This window comes from Podarcis cretensis, assembly GCF_951804945.1.
Source record: "Podarcis cretensis genome assembly, chromosome: 8".
NCBI classification, from domain to species: Eukaryota; Metazoa; Chordata; class Lepidosauria; order Squamata; family Lacertidae; genus Podarcis; species Podarcis cretensis.
This window is the reverse complement of record NC_137177.1, coordinates 38,473,828-38,497,714: the sequence shown is the minus strand read 5'-3', so window position 1 is coordinate 38,497,714 and position 23,887 is coordinate 38,473,828. Positions and strand designations below refer to the sequence as shown.

At 47.6% G+C, this 23,887-nt stretch overlaps 1 protein-coding gene across 1 annotated transcript in view; it reads right to left on the bottom strand.

Annotated features, from left to right (window-relative positions):
- Nucleotides 1-22,048, bottom strand: part of FA2H (fatty acid 2-hydroxylase) — a 71,909-nt gene extending 49,861 nt beyond the window's left edge. The window contains exon 1 of the mRNA XM_079988462.1: nucleotides 21,693-22,048. Coding sequence (XP_079844588.1) covers nucleotides 21,693-21,980 — 288 coding nt within the window. The 5' untranslated portion in view covers nucleotides 21,981-22,048. The remainder of the gene's footprint in view (nucleotides 1-21,692) is intronic.
- Between the last annotated feature and the right edge of the window lie 1,839 nt (nucleotides 22,049-23,887).

The following is a 23,887-nucleotide window of genomic DNA, read 5'->3' as shown; positions in this document are numbered from 1 at the left end:
CAGACAGGTGTCTTCCTTAGCTGGGGTGAGCCAATACATCAATGTCCATTTTATTTTCCTTGGTGTTATTATTTTTTAATCTAACTCATTTTAATTTATTCTCCTTTATGCTATGAGACACATTAGGATAGCATTTTTAATGTGCTTCTCATTTTGTTTTCTCCGTGTTGGCTATTGTAACAATAAAGGTTTGTTTCGCTTTACCGCAGCAACTTTCAGGGGATTCTGAAATCGTTGTGCACCTACCAGAGACTAATCCAATTAAGTTGGTCGAACTGCTCCTGCATTTCATCATCATATTGATGAACCTGCAGACTTTGGGGCTCCAGCATAATTCTGGGCCTTCACTTTCTCACCCACTCCTTGGTTTTGCTTAACATCCTAAAGAGCCAGGTCATGAGAACTCAAAAGGTGGTATGTTGTTCTGTGCCATTTTCATTTGTCCTTTTGTTTATGTATTGCTTATTATGTTCGTAACTTTTATTTTCTCAATTTCGTAACTTTCATAGCTACCACTTAAAACCAGCAGGTAACATCGATGGAGTAGACACTTGCTACTCAATTTAGGGTGATTCCTAACCATCCCTATTTAGTGGGTGGGATTCAATTGCGCACCAGAGCAAATTCAGGTGGTGCCATAGGAGTGGATTTTGTGCTCCCTGTACAGCAAACCCACTTCCCCCAAAACCTGGACATTTTTGCTTAATGCTGTGGGATGTAAACACAGGAGCAGTCAATGACAACATTCCTAGAGTGCACATGTTAGAATATGGGGAGGGATGTCTGTCTAGCAAGTAGGTAAACTTCCTGGGGACGGACTTCCTCCGCATGGGACCAGAGGTGGGTGTGGCCTCACCTGTGCAGGTAAATGATAAAAGCACAGGGCAGGCAGCCATATCTCTCTCTCTCATCTTCATCTTCTGAAGGAGCAACATGCCCTCAGCCAAGAGAGGACAGTACTATCTTCCTATAAGATAGATTCTGAGTGTATTTTACTTTTTTTAAGCTGTCTGCCTTCTGGGATCACATTGTGAACAGAACGTGAGTAAACTCTTTTATACTTTTATAAAGACTGTGTCGTGTCTTGTATTTTAAGAGGGAACAAATGGGAAATTACCAGAGTAATTATTATAGAGGTTCTAGTGAACCTGTGCAGACGTTACCGTTGCGAACTTAAAGGGGAATGTATATAAACTCTGCTGATATTTTGGGAACTTGTTAACACAAGTTGGATAAGGATATAATTAGTCAATATATCCTCTCCTGCACCCCTGAACATTCTCACAAAGGGTTATTGGCCCCAGTATTGCATATTTCTGCGTATTTTTGAAGGATTGCGTTGGATTGTGATTTTGAGTTGAGTAGTATTTTTCTGAGAGAACTTCCTGGTAAGCACATGGTCCTTTGTTCCATTGGGCAGTGGGGATTAAGCAACCCCTCCTTCCCTCAGAGTTCACAGTGACCCAAGGCAGTGAAAATTTGTTTTGTATTTTGAGATTTTTGAGATTTTGATTTTAAAATTTTGAGAAATTTTGAAATTTTGAAGAATTTTCAAATTTTGGATTTTAAGATGGCTAGAGCAGCTTTTGATAGTGATGCAAAGCTAGGAATGCCCGTGCTGAATGAACACAATTTCATACACTGGAAGCAGCGCTTGATAGCATGCTTAGATTATAAGCACATTTTGGAAGCTTTAAACCCTCAACCTACAGGAACAACTGAGGGAGATTTAGCCAAGATAAGTGCTTGGAAACGCATGAACAGCGAAGCTAGACACATAATTTTGAGTGGACTTCGTGATGAGCAGCTATCATTAATAAATAGTACAGATGATGCGTCTCAAATCTTAAGAGATATTGAGCGCGTGTTTGGAGAATCTAGCATAAACTGCTTCAGAAACTTGGTGTGTAAATTAACCAGATTGGGGATGAATTCAAAAGAGGAATTCACAGAGCACATCAACAAGTTTACTGAGATTATTCAAAGAATTGATCTGACTCCCAAAGCTTTTGATGAAGATACAAAGATAGCATTTTTGTTATCATCGCTTGGACCACGCTTTAGCACATTTGTAAGTTTGATAGATCATAGACAAGGTCTTACTTTTAAAGACTTGATTGGTTATTTAAAAGAAGAATGCAGAGATAGAGCTGAATCTGCAGTGAGAAATGCTAGAAGGAAGGACAGCAGTTATGCATCTAGGCAATGTACAAAGTCCAAAGAGATGCCTAAGAAAGTGATTTGTTTCAATTGTAACAAAGAAGGACACATTGCAAAGAATTGCAGGGCTCCTAAAGCAAAGAAACCCCACCCCTTTCAGCCAAAAGGGGAAAAGAAGGGGAAATGTGAATGCACATGGTTACTGCAAGAAAGGAATTTAGCTGTCCAGAATCGTGAAAATAAACGTAATAAATGGATTTTAGATTCAGGTGCCAGCTCACACTTTTCATATAAAAGGGAATATTTTAATGAGATAAATGATGAAGAAGGATCTGAAATTGAAATTGCAGATGGCAACATTGTTAAAGCAAAAGGTGCAGGTTCCATGAGTCTGAAATGCAATATAAACAATGAATGCATTGGGAACACAATCTCTAGAGTTTTGTATGTTCCAGAGCTGAGCTGCAATTTAATCAGTGTGTCCACATTGGACAAGAAAGGTTTCCAGATCACATTTGGAAATGGAGAATGCAAGGTGACTAAAAATGGCAAACTGGTTGCTCAAGCAAAGCTAATAAATGGTGTATATGAGCTTGATCTTTCAGAGAACCATTCTGCAAAAGTGGCACATTCCAGCCAGAAGGATGAAGCAGATCTGGACCTATGGCACAGAAGGCTTGGACATAGGGATAGCAATGTCATTCTGGATCTACAGAAAAGAGATCTTGTAAGAGGTTTGCAGGTAAAGCAGAGCAACAAAGCTCCAGCAAAGTGTATAAGCTGTATTACTGAGAAGGCTGTAAAACCTTCATTTCCACGTTGTGCTGAACAAAGAAGCACCAAAGTGCTTGATATTGTGCACACTGACATATGTGGACCCATGAATGTTCCGTCACTGGGAAAGAATAGATATATTTTAATATTTCTGGATGACTTTTCAAGATTTTGTGTTGTATATTTCCTCAAAGAGAAGAGTGAGACAGTGGACAAGCTCAAGGAATACATTGCCATGGTCAAGAATAAATTCCAAAGAGCTCCAGCTGTGATAATGAGTGACAATGGAGGTGAGTACTGCTCAAATGAAATGCAGGCTCTCCTGGCCAAGGAAGGAATTGCACACGTAACCACAATTCCTTACACACCACAGCAGAATGCCATAGCTGAGATAAAGTTTAGGTCCATTATGGACATGACAAGGTGCATGCTAAAGGATGCATGTTTGCCACAGAAGCTGTGGGCCGAAGGAGTATACATGTCAGTCTATTTGCAGAATAGACTGCCAACTAAAGGAGCAGAGCGCACACCATTTGAACTTTGGCATGGGAAAGCTCCCAATCTGTCACACATACGTGTGTTTGGAAGTCCGTGTTACTTCCACATGCCCAAGGAACACAGACACAAGCTTGACTCCAGGGCAAAAGTAGGTATCCTTGAGGGATATGCCTCTGGAGGCAAAGGATATAGAATTATGGACTTACAAACTGGTAAGACAAATGCATACCATGTGGTTTATGTTGATGAATATGGAAAAGTAGACACTAAGAACACTGTTGTGGATTCTTCAGATGAGTCAGAAAGGACTCAAGAGTTCGTATATTTCCCTTTTGAGACCCCACAAAGTACTAATCTGCCTTCGAGTGTTACAGCACCCCCTACAGGCAACGCACCAGAAGACGCAGAGGACCAGAACCCTGGCGGCACCAGAGATGAAGATGAGGACTCAGATGGGGACATGCCTGCGTTGGAGGAGGATGAGGAAGCTGATGCGGTCGCAGAACCAGAGGTCAGGCGCTCATCCAGAACCAACAAAGGTGTCCCACCATTACGGTTGTCCTACTTTGCAGGGTCAGTGTTTCCACAGGAACCTTCCACTTGGGAAGAGATACAGGAGATGCCAGCTGCAGAAACCAGTCTCTGGAGGAAGGCCACACAGGAGGAGATGGATGCACTGCATCAGAACAAGACCTGGACACTCACTGAGCTGCTTCCTGGTAAGAAGGCCATTGGAAGTAAATGGGTTTTCAAGGTTAAGAAGGGGTCAGAAGGAGAAGTGCAGCGCTACAAAGCTAGACTTGTAGCACAGGGATTTTCACAGCGTTTTGGTGAAGACTACGATGAAGTTTTTGCACCAACCGTGAGGTACAGCAGTGTAAGAATGCTTTTAAGCATTGCAGCCTCCAAGAAAATGAGAGTGAAACACATAGACATTGCTACTGCTTTTCTACATGGGCAGATTTCTGAGGAAATTTACATGAAGCAGCCCAAAGGTTTTGTGAAACCACATGAGGCACATTTAGTGTGCAAACTCCAGAAAGGACTTTATGGACTTAAACAGGCTGCTAGAGCCTGGAACCAGAAGTTGCATAAAATGCTGACGCAACTTGGGTACAAGCAAGGCGACGCTGACAAGTGCTTGTGCAGTAAGTCAAATAATGGACAATTCTCATATATCTTAGCATTTGTTGATGACCTGATTATTGCCACAGCAAGTGAGAAAGACTATACACAGATAGTAAAACACCTTAGCAAAGAGGTGGAAGTCAAGGAGCTAGGAGATGTCCAGTACTACCTCGGGATCCAGGTGGAAAGAGAAGAGGACGGCTCATTTCTTCTCAGCCAAAGACAGAAGATCCATGAGCTGATTGAGGACATGCAGATGCAAGACGCACATCCAGTTGCTACACCGATGGCTACTGACTTCCTGAAGAATCAGCAGGATTTGAAGCAGTTGCCAGACAACAATGACTACAGGTCAGCGATTGGTAAACTTTTGTATTTAGTTACCACATGTAGACCTGACTTAGCTAATGCTGTGGGGATTCTTAGCAGAAAAGTGAATTCTCCCACTGAGCATGATTGGGCAGGTGTAAAGAGGGTGGTGCGATATTTGAAGGGTACCATGAATTGTAAATTAAGGTTACCAGCCATCAGAGACCCTAAGTTGGTTGGGTATACTGATGCAGATTCGGCTGGGGATAATGCTGATTATAAATCAACAAGTGGTCATGTTTTCATGTTTGGTGATGGGGCAGTTATAAACAGAGCTGTGTAGCATTATCTTCCACAGAATCAGAATACGTTGCAGCAACAGAAGCCTGCAGAGAGATCGCCTGGCTTGATCAACTCATAAAGGACTTTGGGTTGGTGAGAATGTGAGATAAGATGGCGTCCGGCACGCTTCTACTGCGCCACTGGACGTCCGTGCCGATAGAAAAAGCGAGCTCCCTCAGCTCTCTTAGCAGAGTCTTTGCAGCAGCAGAAACTGTTGCCTTGTGTGTGGATAATAAATCAGACCGAATACAGGCCTTTTGCTAATCTCCAACAGTCTTTTAATGAGTAGAAAAACATCATAAATTAGCCAGGCAAGAGAGCAGGCATCCTTTCGCCTCTCAGCCGAAAACGAAAGAGAACTCACACACAAAGAAATATTCCCGTATGTGAACATAACCACGCCTCAGAATGTGAGACATCACACAGAACTGTTTAACCCTGTAAGTTCTGATTCTCCTCACACCCCCTCTCGTCTCGCATCCTGAGGGAAACTGTGAGTATAACTCACCCCAAACACAACCCTTCACAGAGTTGGACTCCATGGGCGTTCTGACCCCTGCACAGTCAGACATCCGGAACTTCTCAAGCAACTGCTCAGTCTTGCCTTTCTGACTGAGCAAGAAACTCCCGTTCTCAGACCTGTCTATCTTGACGCCTGGATAAACCCGAACGGGACCAAGGTTTTTGAGCTTAAACTTCTTACCAAGCTCTTTGGCAAAACCTTGCACCTGTCTATCTGTCTGTGCACAGCTCTCGGCCTGCCTGCCCTCTGGCAGCTTCGTGGTCGAGCACACATCTAAAGACCTCATTGAGTTCAACTCCTTCCCCATTGCCTCTTGCCACTTCCTGGCTTCTGTCTCAGGCAACTGTTGAACCTTCTCAAAACTCTCAGGTTCGCACTGCGCTAAACCAGCCCACACGCTGGTGGCCACAAACCTCTCAGGTGGTACCCCCTTTGTGGTGCGTGCGGAACGTCTGAGCACTGTCTCAGGTGCCCCCTCTGACTCACTGCGTCTTCGGGCCTTCTGAACTTTGCTAACGGGAGACGAAGACTCTTGGGCTCTCTTTTAACAACCTGTGGAGATGCCCCTCCCTGTTCTTGACCCTGGTCAGAGACCTGGTCCTCATCAACAGGTTCAGCTTCTAACTCTCCCTCCTCATCAGAATCAGACAGACATTCTGAGAGAACGTCAGGATTTGCATGGATCCTTGACCAACCATTCTGCTCACAGAACTCAGCACTTCTGCTGACTAGAATCCTGGACTGATCACCTTCTGGATAGGCAAACCTCCACCCTTTTGTCGCAGGCTCATACCCACAAAAGATCATTTTCCGGGACCTCGGGTCACCTTTCTTTCGTTGAGCCTTTGGCACAAGCACCTAGGCTTCGCAACCAAACACACGGAATAAATGCACTTTCGGCTTCTTTCCGTGCAGCAAGAAGTACGGTGTGTCACCTACAACAGAGCTATAGGACCTGTTCAACGTGAAATTGGCCGTCTTCCAAGCTTCGGCCCAAAAGCTCTGAGGCAAACCAGAGTCAAAGAGTAAAGCGTCAGCTGCCTCAGCTAGTGTTCTGTTCCTGTGCTCTGCTACGCCATTCTCCTGAGGAGAAGCAGCAACCGATAACCTGTGACGTATTCCCTTCTGGCGGAAGAAACTCTGCAGAGCAGACCCAGTGAACTCTCCGCCTCGGTCACTCTGGAAACTCTGCACCTTGGTGGAAAACTGTAGTTTCACTGCCGCAACCCAGTCCTTGATCAGTTGCGCTGCCTCGCTTTTCTGTTTGAGCAAGAAGACCCACCCGTTCCTACTAAAATAATCTGTCAGCGTGAGCACAAATCTGGCCCCGCCCAGACTCTTTGGCATGGGTCCATAAAGGTCTGTGTGCACAAGCTCAAAAGGCCTTGTGGTTACCCTCTCCGATCTGGGATAACTGCACCTTTTTACCTTTGCTCTTTTGCATGCCCTACAATCTAGGAATTTATCACATGCTTTCAACTTGCAACCTTCAGTGCATTTGGGCAACTTCTGGATATATTTCCAACAGCTATGCGACATTCTCCTGTGCCACAAGTGAGCACACGAATCATGAGTGGGAACATTAGCACACCTCGCCTGTGCTATCTCAGCATCCCCCTTACCCTCCAGAGGTGTCTCCAGAACAAAGAAGTTGTTCTGACATGCAACACTGACCAGTTGCTCCCCACCCCTGGAAATAGAACAGACATCATTTTCAAAGCAAACCTTATAACCCTCCTGTACAAGACAAGATACAGATAAAAGACAACATTTCATTCCTGGCACAATGTAGACCTCCAGCTCTGCCTGTAAAAAAGAAACAAACACATTGCCAACAGTGGTTAATTGTCTCTGTGAGCCATCAGCAAGAGTGACTGTTTTCCCAGTTGAAACAGCCCTGCAGTTCCACATTTCACCACTAGGTGGCGCTGGCATCAGGTGGTGGCTGGCTCCTGAGTCGATGACCCAACGCAGCATGCTGCCCTCACTGGAGTTGTCCCTCAGCGTTGCCATGGAGGCAGCTAGGTGATAAGAACCGTCCTTCTCACTTCCTGTGTCACGTCCTCCCTTCGCATTCCCACACTGGCCTCCTCTGCTAGACTGGCTGCCATGGAAACCTGGCTGACTGCCATGGGAAGCGACCTTGGAGACATCCTGCCCGGTCTCTCTGGCTCTCCGCGGACAAGATCGATGCAGATGGTCAATGGTCAACAGACCCACAGATAAAACAGCGACGAGTGGGAAAAGCCAGAACTGTGCCTTCTGCTGGCCTGACCCCCCCCCTCTGCACCCGGCAGGGCTCTCTGTGCCAGCTCGGCCCTCTCTCAGACAGCGTTCCTGCTCGTCACACAAGCGACCGGTGGAAAACTTTGCAAACTTGCCTTTGGTCTTCTCTGCCCCCCCAACCTTGCCAGCAGCGCTCCTTGAGGCTGTACTGCATCTGGGGACGTGGCTTTTGGCTTCCGCTGTGGTTTCTCGGCAAACCCTCTCCAGCTCCTGCCAAACAGCCTGGGCACTGTCAAGACCTTCCACCAAAGGTAGCTGTGAGCCCTCCAAACTGAGCACTATAGCTCCCAGGGCTTTCTGATTCTTCCTCTGTGAGGCATGGGCAGCTGCAACATCTGCTGCTGCAGCTCCGGCTGCAGCTTGCTGTGGGGGCCCTCGGACCACCTCCCACAGAACCTTGGCTACCAGCCAGGCCTTCAGCTTCCTGGACCACTCCTCCCAATTTCTTCCATTTAATTTTTCGAAAGGGACGGAGTATGACTCCTGGCTGTCTGCCATCTTCTCCCCTGGGGCTGAGCCTACTCACGTAACAGCAGCTCCTCTTGGCACCCGGTCCAGAAGATGAGATCCTCCCCAGCGAGCTTCACTGCCTCAAACGTTAGGCAGGAGCTCCAGCCAGCTTCTCCCACACACACACAGGCACGACGTGGCAACAGCTTCCAAAGCTTGGCTGGCTTCCCATAACCTGTGAGATAAGATGGCGTCTGGCACGCTTCTACTGCGCCACTGGACGTCCGTGCTGATAGAAAAAGCGAGCTCCCTCAGCTCTCTTAGCAGAGTCTTTGCAGCAGCAGAAACTGTTGCCTTGTGTGTGGATAATAAATCAGACCGAATGCAGGCCTTTTGCTAAGTTCCAACAGTCTTTTAATGAGTAGAAAAACATCATAAATTAGCCAGGCGAGAGAGCAGGCATCCTTTCGCCTCTCAGCCGAAAACGAAAGAGAACTCACACACAAAGAAAGATTCCCGTATGTGAACATAACCACGCCTCAGAATGTGAGACGTCACACAGAACTGTTTAACCTGTAAGTTCTGATTCTCCTCACAGAGAAAAGGGCCTGTCAGCTTGCTAGAGGACAATCAAACTTGCCTGAAGCTGACGCAGAGTGAGAAGTTCCTGGCCAGAACAAAACACATTGGGGTTAAATACCACTACATACGCCAGATGATCCAGGATGGACTTGTGGAACTATCCTACTGCAGCACCCAAGAGATGACTGCTGACATCCTGACGAAACCCCTACCAAGAGAGAGTTTCCAGAATCTACGTGTCAAGCTGGGACTCTGGGTGGTTGAATAAAGTTGTTTATGTTTTGTGTATGTTGTATTGCCTGAGAAGGGGTATGTGGGATGTAAACACAGGAGCAGTCAATGACAACATTCCTAGAGTGTACATGTTAGAACATGGGGAGGGATGTCTGTCTAGCAAGTAGGTAAACTTCCTGGGGACGGACTTCCTCCACATGGGACCAGAGGTGGGTGTGGCCTCACCTGTGCAGGTAAATGATAAAAGCACAGGGCAGGCAGCCATATCTCTCTCTCTCATCTTCATCTTCTGAAGGAGCAACATGCCCTCTTGGCTCTCAGCCAAGAGAGGACAGTACTATCTTCCTATAAGATAGATTCTGAGTGTATTTTACTTTTTTTAAGCTGTCTGCCTTCTGGGATCACATTGTGAACAGAACGTGAGTAAACTCTTTTATACTTTTATAAAGACTGTGTCGTGTCTTGTATTTTAAGAGGGAACAAATGGGAAATTACCAGAGTAATTATTATAGAGGTTCTAGTGAACCTGTGCAGACGTTACCGTTGCGAACTTCAAGGGGAATGTATATAAACTCTGCTGATATTTTGGGAACTTGTTAACACAAGTTGGATAAGGATATAATTAGTCAATATATCCTCTCCTGCACCCCTGAACATTCCTACAAATGCTGCCTCATCTAACCCCTCCCAAAACCAAATCATGATGAGTACTCAATAAACTGGTCATCTAGAGGTGACCTAGAAAAGAGCTAAGTCAGCCACAGGGGGGAAACAAGCAAGTGTTGGGGGGCAGCCAGGTACATGTGCCCTGGGCCACAGAGCGTAAGCTGGCGGAGGGAGGGGGCACCAGGGATTGGCTGCTTTCTGTTTGAGTTTATAACTTTATTCTAACAAGAATCCCACTGCAGGTCTCAGACACAGCTCAAAAATATTATAAAATTATGTATAGCATATGTAAAGTGGCTAGAAAAATACCCCCCATAATACTAGTAGTGGGACGTTAGAAGATTCAGGAAAGACAAGATACAGTGGTGCCCCGCAAGACGCATGCCTCGCAAGACGGAAAACTCGCTAGACAAAAGAGTTTTCCGTTTTGGAGGTGCTTCACAAAACGAATTTCCTATGGGCTTGCTTCTTGCGACTTCCTGTGGTTTTTTTCCCCTTCCCCCCCCCTTTTTTCTAAACTGCTAAGCCGCTTATCCGCTTATCCGCTAAGCCGTCAATGGGCTTGCTTCGCAAGACGAAAAAACCGCTAGACGAAGAGACTCGTGGAACGGATTCTTTCCGTCTTGCGAGGCACCACTGTAAAGTCCTTCTTCACACAGCACAGAGTTAAGATATGAAACACCCTCCCACAGGAGGCAGTGATGGCCGCCATCTTGGATGGGTTTTTTAAAAGGCATGGAAAAATTCATGGGGGAGGAGGCTACCAATGGCTACCAGCTAGTGCCAGCAGCCACCAGCAAGCAGCAGGAGGGGCAAGCACATTGGGGAGGGACATGACCTGATGGCAAGGCTGGGCAGTGAGGGCAGGTTAGCTGCTTGATGTTCCCTCACCCACCTACCTACTTGGGGTGCTGCCACCCAGGTGAAGAGGCCTCCCCCGCCCAGTTCTGGAAAGGAGGCAGCAGGGTCCAAGATCCTGTCAAAGCATCACACCTCCTTCCCTAAGCTGGGCAAAAGGTGGCGGTACTGCATAATGTTGCATGCTGCCAGAAAAAAAGCACTGCTATTAGCCATGATGGCTGTGCTCTGCCTCCACGCTTGGAGGCTGCAATGCTTCTGAATAACACTTTCTGGAAACCACAGGAGGGATGAGTCCTCTTGTGCTCAGATCCTGGTTTCGCAGAGGGATCTGGCTGGCCACTGTGAGAACAGGAGGCTGGACTAGATGGTCCATTAGCCTGATCCAACAGGCTCTTCATTCATTCATTCATTCATTCATTCATTCTCTCTTTCTTTGCTTCATACCTTTCACCCAGACTGGGACTCAAGCTGGTTTACAAAAAGAATACGAATCACAAGCAAAAGGGGGGGGGGGAGGAAATACCATCATTAAAAAGTAATTGAGCACTAATAAAACTAAAACAATATAAAAAGCAATATAAGGGACCCCTACAGACACACATACACTTCTCTTTTCAAGGAAGAGAACCAGGCACCGTTCACATGCTTGCTACTGAAAACTATCCAGAATGACGAAACGGGACCAAGGAGTGGAGTCAAACACCGTAAATATTGATCCTGGGTCCTGTCAAGTTGACTGAGAGGGTGTGAGGTACAACCTCAGCCCACATTAACACACAAATCTGTGAGTGTTTGAGCTGAAAGAGCAGGTTGCAAGCATGACCAACAACCCTGTTGCAAAAGTGGATTACTCAGCAGCGCTCACTTCTCCCAAAGGGTGTGAGAGGGTGTGTGGCTGCTGCCTCTTTACTGCATGGTTTCTTATATCAAAATTAAATGCATGGTCAGAATGCAGCCAAGCAAATCTAGCTAGGGTTGACAAAGTCCCACAATGGGCAACCGGATGAGCCAGCTGGTGATGGAGAACTTAGGAGGCTGTGGGTTGCAAAACCCCTGCTCTATGTTCCCAGGAAGTACTGCAACTTACTTGGAGTTAGGTGAGGTTGCAGATGTCATCTAGAAAGCCCTGGGCTAGGAGGTGCCAACTGGCATCTCCCAAGCTGGCTATGGAAGATGGAAGGGAGCTGTTTCCAAAGGAAGGAGAGGCTCAGTGTTGGTGTTTTTTCACCTGCTTTACCCTACCTTCCAGCTGCAGGAACCTCCATAAGGGAGCTGCTTAAGGGATTCTTTGAATTGTCCTTTTAGTAAACTGCACACTTACTTAAATGTTAATATAAACTGAATGAGCTGTTGTTGATAATTAACTTTTCAGTGTTACGATGCAAGGATATTATGTGTCCTGTTATGTATTGTTGTTGTATTTAGGTTTAGGTGTTTTGTGTGAAGGATTAACTGGGAGAACCAGGACCGGATTTAGGTTTGATGAGGCCCTAAGCCACTGAAGGTAATGGGGCCCTTTATATGTCCAGCTGTCCTTTGCATGGCGAGTTCCTGCCTCCCCCACCTAGGATAAATAAAGACACCGGACACCAGAATTAAGGTTAAATGGGCGCATTAGGCCACAACTTTATTGAATTCAGGAATGAGAGGCATTGGCTTAGGCATTGGTCCTATCGATAGGGCAGGCCACGCCCCCCAGCCACCCAATTGGCTGGCTGGGCAGATGACGCGGCCGGGATTCCCCTGCTCTCGTGGGGGCTGAGACCAGCCCCCTGCTCACGTGGGGTGGGCGTGAAGCCCGCAACCCCACCTCCTGGCCAGGTCTGGAAGTGGCTTTGTCAACAACAAATTGTCACTGTTTTTTTGGGTTGGATATATGCTATATGGTAATTTATGGACCTAATAGGTATCTAAAGCCATTTGCACATAACATAATATGTATTTTATCAAAGTAATTGTTGAACTGAAATATAACTAAGAAGTATATTAATAGTGAAATAATTATTAAGCTCTACCTGTATGTAAGTTTTATTTGTTTTTTATCTTATATTTTGGAAATGTACATCCAGGGGGTTTTTTCCTTTAAATTTTTTGGGGGCCCCAAGAGACTGAGGCCCTAAGCTATAGCTTATACATAAATCCGGCACTGGGGAGACCTGCAAATGATTTGCAGTTGATCAGCAGGGATCCTCCTTTGCCAACACCACCTCTCTCTCTCTCCAGACACATTATTCGGGTGAAAGGCTGCATCATATCAAATGGACAGGAAGCTTTTGTGTATAGGCACCTGACTCACATAGAGACTGCTACCTCCATAAGCTCCCCTACCTCAAACATCCAGGCTATTGCATCAAGGACAGCAATGGGACCGCCACAGCCCCTTCACACCTGAATTGCCCCTTAATGCGAACAATGTGGGGGTCAATTCATTTAGCTAACAATGTGAGTTTTCTGGAAATGTTGCAGTAAGCAATCCCTCCAGAGGTTCTTTTAATCATGCATTCGTGATTACTGGTATTTATGATGGTATTCAAGGTGGTTAGACACAATTCCCCTTTCAATACTCTTTGCACCTGTTTCTGGGCACAAATACAGCTTCACTCCCAGTCACTGCAATATCCCACAATTTTATGCAGAAATCCTGTCCCTTTTCATATTATAGGCTTTTTCGAGGGGAAGGGGTATATTCTGCAGTATGTCACTGGTGCAATTATAGTACATCAGTGGTGGAATTATACTAGACCATCCACACATCATTGTGCTTTATTAGTTGTTCTGCAATGCTTCCCTAACGTTAGCACGTTATTGCCATCTTGCACCGTAGCACAAAGAACGTGCGGCAAAAAAAACTGAAAACATTTGTGGTATGAAAAGTGACAGGATTACAAAAAACCAACAACCATAAATCAGTTTGTGATTTAAAAAAGAAAAAAGCCAATTCATCAACATTTTTTGTGCTAACTTCTCTTAATATACACATTTTTGCAAGGCTGACATCCCTAATATAATATGTTTTAACCTTATTTAATCATCAGGGGCACTGTTTGTGGATTGCTCTCCCCTGGAAGGCTTGCCTGGTGCCTTCATTACATATATTTAGACATATATATTTAGACATATATTTAGGCAATAACATACCTCTTCTCCCAGGCCTTGGGCTAATTAAACAATCTATGGCCTTTTAAACTGTGGGAGTATGGTTTTGCTTGTTATTATGGTATTAATTAATTTTATAATGAATATAATAATAATAATATAATAATAATTTATTATTTATATCCCGCCCATCTGGCTGGGCCTTCCCAGCCACTCTGGGCGGCTTCCATAAAAACCAAAAATACAGTAAAATCACACGTTAAAAACTTCCCTGAATGATTTTAGAGTGTTGTTTGTGCTGTACTTTTGTACTGGTTATTGTTGTTAGCCGCCCTGAGCCCGGCTTCGGCTGGGGAGGGTGGGATATAAATAAAATTTATTATTATTATTATTATTATTATTATTATTATTATTATTATTATTATGTATTTTGTGGTTTTTGTATTGTAAACCACCCTGTAATCTTCAAAGGAAGGGTGGTATAGAAATTTAATTAATTGATTGACTGATTGATTTCACTAATATTGTTGTGGGTTGTGTTTTTTTAAAATGCACACTTGTTTTCCTAGATATGCATCTTTCTGCATTGCAAGATTCCGATAAGTACAAATTTCAAAGGACGCCTGTGTCGTTTCGGAAAGAGCAGCTTGGCTTGGCTCAAATGCAATCCAAACCACCCCTCCCCTCGCCTGTCAGCACACCTGCTTCCTTCCGCACCTGACTTCTGATGTGTATTTTAAAAATGTGTCTTTGTTTCATTCAGTCGTTTTTCACTGAAAGCGCCCCCTGTGCCGACAGCAGCGTGAGAGCACGCACTCGCAGGCACATGCAAGCATCCTAACTTCTAATTCGTCTTGGCTCTTTCCCCAGAGAATAACCGAGAAGCTCCATTGCAAGGCACCGCCTGAGGCTAGCTGTGCAGCAGCAGGAGGTCCCTGTTTGCTTTCTCTCCCCCCCCCCCCATGTCACCGCGGAGTGTTTCTCTTGGGTCGGGCTCTGACAAGGGCAAGATAAGGCGATTGTCACCGAGGCCAGTGGCCTCCAGCGCCGCTGGCGAGCCGCTCCCTTGGTGCCAGGCTGTGCTCGGTCTGCCTCCGTGGCTGCTTCCCCATATCGCCTGCCTTTACACATCATCAATGGCATTTCAAAGGGGAGAGAATAAGAACTCGTTTGTCTGGCTTGGCGCATTCCCGAAACCTCGCTGGACTCGTTCTGCCTGTGGAGGGACAAGGAGAGCCGGGGGCCACGGAAGGAGATGGCGAAGAGAGAGGCGCAGAAGACAGGAGCAGGCAGCCAGGAGGAAGGGGGTCGGAGCCCAGCACCTGCACACTCCCCGGGAGGTGGCTGAGACCTTGGAGGAGGATGCTTGGGCAACACCTCTAGGAAATTAAGATGCTGGGCTCTTTATTTGCCCTACAAGCAACGAAATGTGTGGGTGTGTTTAAAAGTGGGGGGAGGCTTTATATGGCTGTGCTGAGCCTCATAAAATGAAGCAAGCTTTGCTTCTACAAATATTGAGAAAGATTGCATTTTGTCCATCATTAGCCAAGAGGTACTGGCCCAAACTTTTTTACACACACACACACTTTTTTAAATTTATGGGTCCTATTGTTAATCATTTCCCCCTGCCTCTTTTATAATAATTCACATCTTTTACATCTCCATTATATCCAAAATTCAGCAGTAAACTGCAAGTGTTATTCCAATCCTAATAACAATTTTAATCAGAATCAGAACATAGTACTGGCCCAAGTCTTGCTGCCATCCTTCCACTTCTGGATTAAATCCCTCAGTTTTCCCAATGACTGACATCATCTAGATTTGTTCCCTCTCTGCTAAATTTCTTATTTAATCTGTATGGCAGAGTTACACACTTTGCAGGTTCAGAACAAGAGGCAGCCATCAGCAGCCCCTCTCCTCCAGGAAATTGCCTGACCCTCTTTGAAAGCCATCTAAGTTGGTGGCCCTCACTGCTTCCTGTGGGAGCGAGTTCCATAGTTTAACTACGTGCTTGCATGAAGGAGGGCTTCCTTTTCACTGTCTCACAGAAGCATGGTTGCCTCATCCTTGTGCCTCAGGCCCCACTGCAAAGCTACCTTGGTGCGCTGAGACAAGCAGGGAGCTAATTCTGTCCCAGAGGAGGGAGTGACTGACTGAGGCTCCCAAAAGGCCCTGGAGGGGAACAAAGGCCCTGTATTACCACACATGGATTTTAGAGAAAGGTGCTTTGCCATGTGCTCTTGCCTCACTGAGTACAAGCCTTCATAAAGACCTTGGCCATAGGTCAAGTTGCTGCTGAAACTTGCTCCTAAACATGGCAGTAGGGCCGGCCCACCCATGAGGCGGACAGAAACACCTGCCTCAGATGGTGAGATGCCACGGGGCAGTGTCCCTATAAGCGCCCTATCCCCAGCAGCAGCAGCTGGTAAGCAAGGCGTCAGATGGCGAAACAGGGATAAATCATTACACAGGAGGAATAAAGCACCTATTCTGTCCACACACAAACAGTTCAGAAGACTAAAACACACATTTCTCCCAGAATTGGGCATCAACAACGCTACCATCCCCACATTATATTGGCATGCTTCTTGAGCTTGAGTCAAATCAAGGATGTATATGCCCAAGTCTCCTAGAAGGAGCATAGGAAGTCTTCTTTGAGCGTCAGCCATAATAATATCAGAAGAGCTTTCTGGATCAGCCCCAAGCAACCTGTTCTCACAGTGGCCAACCAGATACCTGTGGGGAATTAGCAAGCAGGGCCCAAACACAAGGGCAGCACTCTGCCTTCCTGTGGTTTCCGGCAACTGGTGTACTCTAGCCACTCAAGGATGCAGAGCAGGGGAAGAGGAGCCTGAGGTGACCTCCTAATTTCCAGCATGATCCCAAGCCCCAGAGCAGCCAGCAGCTCTTCCTGGCATGGCTGCAAGTACAGTACTTCCAGGTCAGGCTTGGATTTTTGCTCAACCAGAACTTTGCTTTGCCTGGAACGAAAGTCCCGTCCCAGCTGTACTCCTTGCTCCTTGGGACAGACCACTTAGCTCCCCCAACTCAGTACTCTTCTTAGCTACCCTTGACCTCAACTCCTGTCCTCCCTAGAACTTTCAGGGCAGGACTTTAGAGGTGGAAATCAAGGGCACAGCTCAGCAGAATGAGGGCCCCCAAATGCAACAGGCCTGGCTTGCACATTTTAAGAAAGCAAAGGAAGACACACAACAATCTAAAGACCACTGACCCCCCACAAAAAGTCTATTAAGTCCAGAGTTCCACCACAACCCCTGGTCCCCCAGTTCAGAAAGCATCCCCAGTTCCATGATCTGGCTCACCACCACCTCAGCTTTAGCCCACCTGTGGATCTGGCACCCCATGCCATCAGGCATGCCAGTCCCTCCCTGGCTGCTTTTCTTCCGGTCGCACAAGCCAAAGGTAAGCATTCCCACACCAGCAAGGGACTGACCCCAAACCCAGGTGCTTCTTGGTGGTGGCACCCACCCTGTGGAATGCCCTCCCATCAGATGTCAAGGAGATAAGTAACTATACAACCTTTAGAAGACATCAGAAGGCAGCCCTGTATAGGGACGGTTTTAATGTTTAATGTTTTATTCTGTTTTTATATGCACTGGAAGCCGCATAGAGTGGCTAGGGCAACCCAGTCAGATGAGTGGGGTACAATTGTTGTTGTTATCATCATCATCATTATTTTTATTTGCAACTGAGCTTTCCAAACTGCAAGGCCCCTTGGTGCTTGGCCACAGGTCTTTTCAGAAGTCAGGTCTTCACACCAAGGCCCCAAATGCAGCGCTATCCATTCAATGCAAGGGCATCTTAACGAACCTTGAAAATTCCCTGCAGGAGGAACACAACACTTCTGCTGCCTTTTCCTAAACCTCAACATATTGTCAAGAGTGGGAGAGAGGACATAATACCCACCGATGGGCAAGGCCTTAAAAGACTGGTCAGACTCAAAGAAACTGCCCTCCAAGCCTCACCCACCCACTTGGCATGGACCACTTGGCCATATTGTCTTGGGCGGGGGACAACACCAACAAGGTTGTCCCACACCTTGCACTTCTAGGCTCATTTCTTTTCATTTTCTAGGAACAACAGGGGTAGGGAGGGAGAGCCCTCTTATGCTCAGGTGGGGCTTGCAGGTTTTAGGGTTGCCATATTTGAAAAAGTGAAAACCCGGACACAAAGGTTGTTGAGTTTTTTACCTATTTTTTAGGGAAATCGCCAAATAATTAACACTTCCAATATGGACTGCCATGTGCCTGGGTTTTCCTGGACATTTCAGCCGCTTTTTGAAAATTCCACCCAGACACCGTTTTTGACAGACAGATCCCAGCTATGGGAAATTCCAGGCACATGGTGATCCTAGCAGGTTTCCTCTAATGGGCATCGGATTGCCTTTATGAGGAACAGGGTGCAGGACTAAGTAGGCCAGAGTTCTGATCCAACAGGGCTTTTACGATGTTTTGATCAAAGTTTTTCAGAGGCTCACGCCTTCGGCTAATGAATTAATATGGAAAGTAACTCTCAAGAACATGACTCCTCCCTGCTGCAAGATTGCAATCAATGTCCATTTGTCATGCATTTTGATGTTGCAATGTAACATCCTGGAAAACTGAACAAATGCAGTTAAAACAAAAGCACCTAAGATTCCAATAGTTGGTTTTGCATCTGTGCACACCTGTCATTTCAAGTCAGGGCTTTTACGATGTTTTGATCAAAGTTTTTCAGAGGCTCACGCCTTCTGCTAATGAATTAATATGGAAAGTAACTCTCAAGAACATGACTCCTCCCTGCTGCAAGATTGCAATCAATGTCCATTTGTCATGCATTTTGATGTTGCAATGTAACATCCTGGAAAACTGAACAAATGCAGTTAAAACAAAAGCACCTAAGATTCCAATAGTTGGTTTTGCATCTGTGCACACCTGTCATTTCAAGTCAGCAAGCTCAGTTTTTAAATCGCCAGGCTGGGTCTTCCACAGACAGCCCCACCATGCTGTCCTTTCTCAGAAACCAGATTAAGTCGGGGTGGGGGGAGCAGGTGGAGGGGAGTGTGTAGCTTTTGCAGGGGAGCTCAGCCCAAGCCTGGGAGGCAAAATATCCCAGATAATCATTAGCAGCCCAGGCCTGGCCATGCTGGCTCATACAAAGGTGCTTCCTATTTGCTCTGGCATCCAGCTTGCAGGTGGATCCCTCCACTGAGCCCCACCTTTCACCTGTGCCCTAAAGGCAGCCAACACTAAATTAACCAAGAGGACGAGCTGCATAGCAGCAGGTTACTCTGTCCCCATTTTTTCACAAACGTATACAAAGATAAATCTGCCCCAGAAGGCTGCAGACTTGAGCAGAAAAATCAGTGGGTGGGTGGAGAAAGAGCCATTTTCTCAGATCAAAATCACACACCAAAATGATCCTCTCCTTTGTTTTGCTGCTTTTGTGTAAAATAAAAACTTACGGTGGTATGTTTTCTTTGTGTGGATGTTTTCATGCACCCTCCCAAAGGTGCTTTTATTGTGGCAAGGGGACTCTCTCACTGAGCAAAGCAGTCTAGGGAGGGTGATCTTCAGCAGGAAAATGAGGAGAGCGGAAAGCACCAAGCAGAAGAATGCTGGTCTTCTACTCAAAAGGGCAGCCTCGCTGGGGAGCTACCTCTCTTTACTGCGAAACACATACACTGTGGCAAAGTTTATCTCATCATTTCAATCATGGACCTAAGAGGCTGAATACTTACTAAGGGACTAGGGGCGTGATCTGCAATAGGGAGGAGAGACAAGGAGATAAGCAGCATCATGCATTACATATTGTTTCATAAGCACCACTCCTTCATGACAGCAGACAGTCATTGTCTTCAAAAGTGCCTTCCTTGCACACACCCCATAGACGTTGGCAAATCAGAGGTTCAGAACGGGGGGGGGGACCTCACTCGCTGTGCGAGCGTAAGCACGTGCCCCAACAGAATCAGACAAAAAGTCTCTCTGGTGCATGGGGGGAGGTCCTCTGAATATTGCTTGACCACTATCCCCAACCATTAGCCATGCTGAGGGATCTGGGGTGGGGTGGGTGACAGCAGCGGGAGCAGGGAAGGCCTTTTGAGTTTCCTAACCCTTCGGCGCATTACAAGCTGCCCAGGTGAGTTCCACAAGTTAGTTAAGCACCAACCATAAAGTTTCCCAAGGGCACAGGAGGTGCCCTCCGCCCACCCTTGCTGATGGCATCACAATCTCTGCACTTGCCAACGCCTCTCCTGATCAAGGAATGCCCTGCTTAGAGCTACTGTCCCCAGAGCAGTGTACTATCGAGGCACAGCCAAGCCCAGCTGGGTTTTCAAGCCCCAACTGGAGCTCTGCATTCTGGAGGGAGGGTTGGGCTGGATGACCCCTGGGATCCCTTTCCAACTCTACAATTCATGCAGCAGTTTGGGGGTTTTTTCCACGGCACCTCACCTCACACAACACACACCTGTGTTACATTATACCCGAGCTTTCATATGACACAAAAGCCTCTTCTGGAACTGCAACATAGTGCAAGTTTGGTATTCTGTGTCATTTGCTTCCAGAAACAATCCATTTGCAAGCAATATGGAAATAAGACCAAACTTGCACTCCACTCCACTAGAGTTCCGGAAGAGGCACATGAGAAAGCTCAAATAAAATGTGGAAATAAACAGTTAGGGAAATGTTTCAAAAATGGAATGAACAGCCTTGTAAAAGCACATTCCCGCTCCTCACCTGCAGCATTGCTCAACCATTGGGGAAGGGGGCAAGACAGCCCCAGCACAGGCACTGCCCATTGCCAGTAAACCTGCCTGCTTCAACACAGGGCTCTTCCAGGGTTGTGAAAGATGCACATCCAGCCACACTCAAATTACAGGAAGGCCAGATGGGGGTCAGGCCAGGCCAGACCAGACCAAGCCAGTCGAGCCCCCAGTTGCCTTTTGGGATACTCACCCTTTTAGCTCTTGCTTCTAGGAGTGGGGGACCACAATTTGGCTGAACTGGAGGGAAAATAATGGCTAGATTGGAGGGGAACTATCAAAGGATGGGGAAGGGGGGAGGGTTCATTCTGCCCCCTCAGCCTCCCCCTCCACCATTCAATGACAGCACAACTATGGGTGTAGCCAGTGGGTAGGGAGAGCAGCTACCACTTCACCACCCCACTAAATCAAGCAAATAAATAAAAATACTTAACTAAAAGTAGAAATCGTAAGAAGATTTTGAGAGATTTTTCTGAACACTTGGGGTCAAAAGAATGTAACAACTGTTGTTGAGACATTTCTTTTCGAATCTGCTAGTAGACAGAGCCGGACAGAGGATGATGAGGGATGATGCCCCCCTCCCTCCAAATCCTGGCTACAGCTAAGAGCAAAACTGAACTGCTCATGTTCCCTCAGCTGATGGTTCCACCTTGGTGTACCTGGGGCAACAGGTGCTGCTACACAGACACCCCACTGCAGTGAGGGTGGGTATGATGATGATGCTCCCAGCTCGCTGAACACCTGTGGACGTGCCTGGCAGCCACAACTTGGCTTTCCAGGCTACCCAGAGATAGACACACACACCCCTTGTTTTTCTTCAGGCACTCCCCTACTCAACATCCACAAAGGAAGAGTATATTTAATTATGTCTGGGGTTTGTAATCCGCGCGCCCGTCCCCGCCCCACTGATTAACCTCTCCGAAAGAACCAGCTGCCCGGCGGCGGCGGCTTTCCCGGTTGGATTCCTGCCTGCCCCGTAGCCAGGAGTGGGGAAAGCTTTCGAGGAGGCGCCCGCGTTACCTCTTGCTGCTGCCGCGGGTCGTAGTCGTCAAGGTCGCCCACGTAATACTGCTCGAGCCAGCGGCGCGCGTTCTCCGAGTGCCGGTGCGGCGGCCCGTCCAGCTGGGCGCTCACGTCGGTGCCGGCCCGCTGGAGGAGCAGCTCGGGTCCGCCCGGGTGGAGCCGCACGAAGGCTGACAGGTCGTAGACGCGGCGGGGGCCCACCAGCAGCAGGCACTCGCCGGCCGCGCAGCGCTGCTGGATCTCGGCGCGCGTGTGCCCGCTGGGCTGCTGCGGGGAAGGAGCCATGGCTGGGCAGCGAAATCCTCGAGGGCGGCGGCGGCGGCGGCGGCACAGCAGTTCTTCCGACGGCTTCCACAGCACTGAGCCAGGCACCTCCTCCTCCTCCTGCGGCTGCTGCTGCTGCTGCCCAGGCTTCCCAAAGAGTACTTAAGCCAGAGGCGTGGACACGCCCCGTCCCGTTGGTCTCCGGCCGCCACGCAGCGCCGCGCTTGCCGCCTTGCTCCCTCCCCACGCCCATCCACCTTCCCACTAACCGAGGATGGCGACCGAAAGCCGCAAGGTTACAACATTGGGGACCTTTTCGTTTCGGGGCGAGACGGAGCACCTATGATGGGCAGCGGGGTGGGCGGCGGAACTTGGCGACGTTCTAAAAGAAGTTGAAACAATTTGTGCGGGAGCGGAGAAGTTTTTCTCCCCCACAACACCAGCCAACGAAGCTGGGGGAAGTCGGGGGGTGGGGAGAAAAGGGGGTTTTTTTTCGGAACATAAACTATGGCACTCACTCCTGCGGGAGGCGGTGAGAGACACCAAGCTGGAGGGCTTTAAAAGAGGAGACGACAAATTCCTGGAGGAGAGGACTCCCGGTGGCTACTAACTAAGATGATTGCAGTGGCGTAGCGTGGGGGGTGCAGGGGGGGCCGGCCGCACCGGGCGCAACATCTGGGGGTTAGGGAAATCCCCGGGTTAGGGGGCGCAAATCCACGGGTTAGGGGGCGCAAATCCATGGGTTAGGGGGCGCAAATTACTTGCCTTGCCCCGGGTGCTGATAACCCACGCTACGCCACTGGATGATTGTGCTCTTCCTACATGGTTGGAGGCAGATAAGCTTCTAAATGCCAGTTGATGGAACCATCGGTGGGGAAAGTGCTCTTGGGTCCTATTTGGACTTTCCCCAAAGGCATCTGGTTGCGCCCCCCCCCCCCCCCAGCGTAGGTGGAAAAATGCCTGCAGGTCTTCCAGGACTCACAGCCAAAATGATGATGATGATAATGATATATTATTTGTACCCCGCCCATCTGGCTGGGTTTCCCCAGCCACTCTGGGCAGCTTCCAACAAAGATTAAAAATACATTAAAATGTCACACATTAAAAACTTCCCTGAACAGGACTGCCTTCAGATGTCTTCTAAATGTCAGGTAGTTGTTTATCTCTTTGACATCTGATGGGAGGGCATTTCACAGAGTGGGCCCACTACTGAGAAGGTCCTCTGACTGTAGTTTTGCTTCCCTGTAGCTTTGCTTTTCGCAGTGGGGGAACTGCCAGAAGGCCCTCGGCACTGGACCTCAGCGTCCGGGCAGAACAATGGGGGTGGAGATGCTCCTTCAGGTATACTGGGCTGAGGCCGTTTAGGGCTTTAAAGGTCAACACCAACACTTTGAATTGTGCTCGGAAACATACTGGGAGCCAATGTAGGTTTTGGTGGCCGCCCCCAATGGACAATCTAGCTCCCGCATTCTGGATTAGTTGTAGTTTCTGGGTCACCTTCAATGGTAGCCCCAAGTAGAGTGCATTGCAGTAGTCCAAGCAAGAGATAATTAGAGCATGCACCACTCTGGTGAGACAGTCTGCAGGCAGGTAGGGTCTCAGCCTGTGTACCAGATGGAGCTGGTAGACAGTTGCCCTGGATACAGAATTGACCTGCACCTCCATGGACATCTGTGAGTCCAAAATGACTCCCTGGCTGCGCACCTGGTCCTTCAGGGGCACAGTTACTCCATTCAGGACCAGGGAATCCTCCACACCAGCCCACCCCCTGTCCCCCCAAAAAAGTACTTCTGTCTTGTCAGGATTCAACCTCAATCCATTAGCCGCCATCCATCCTCCAACCACCTCCAGGCACTCGCACAAGACCTTCACCGAATTCACTGGTTCCGATCTGAAAGAGAGGTAGAGCTGGGTATCATCTGCATGTT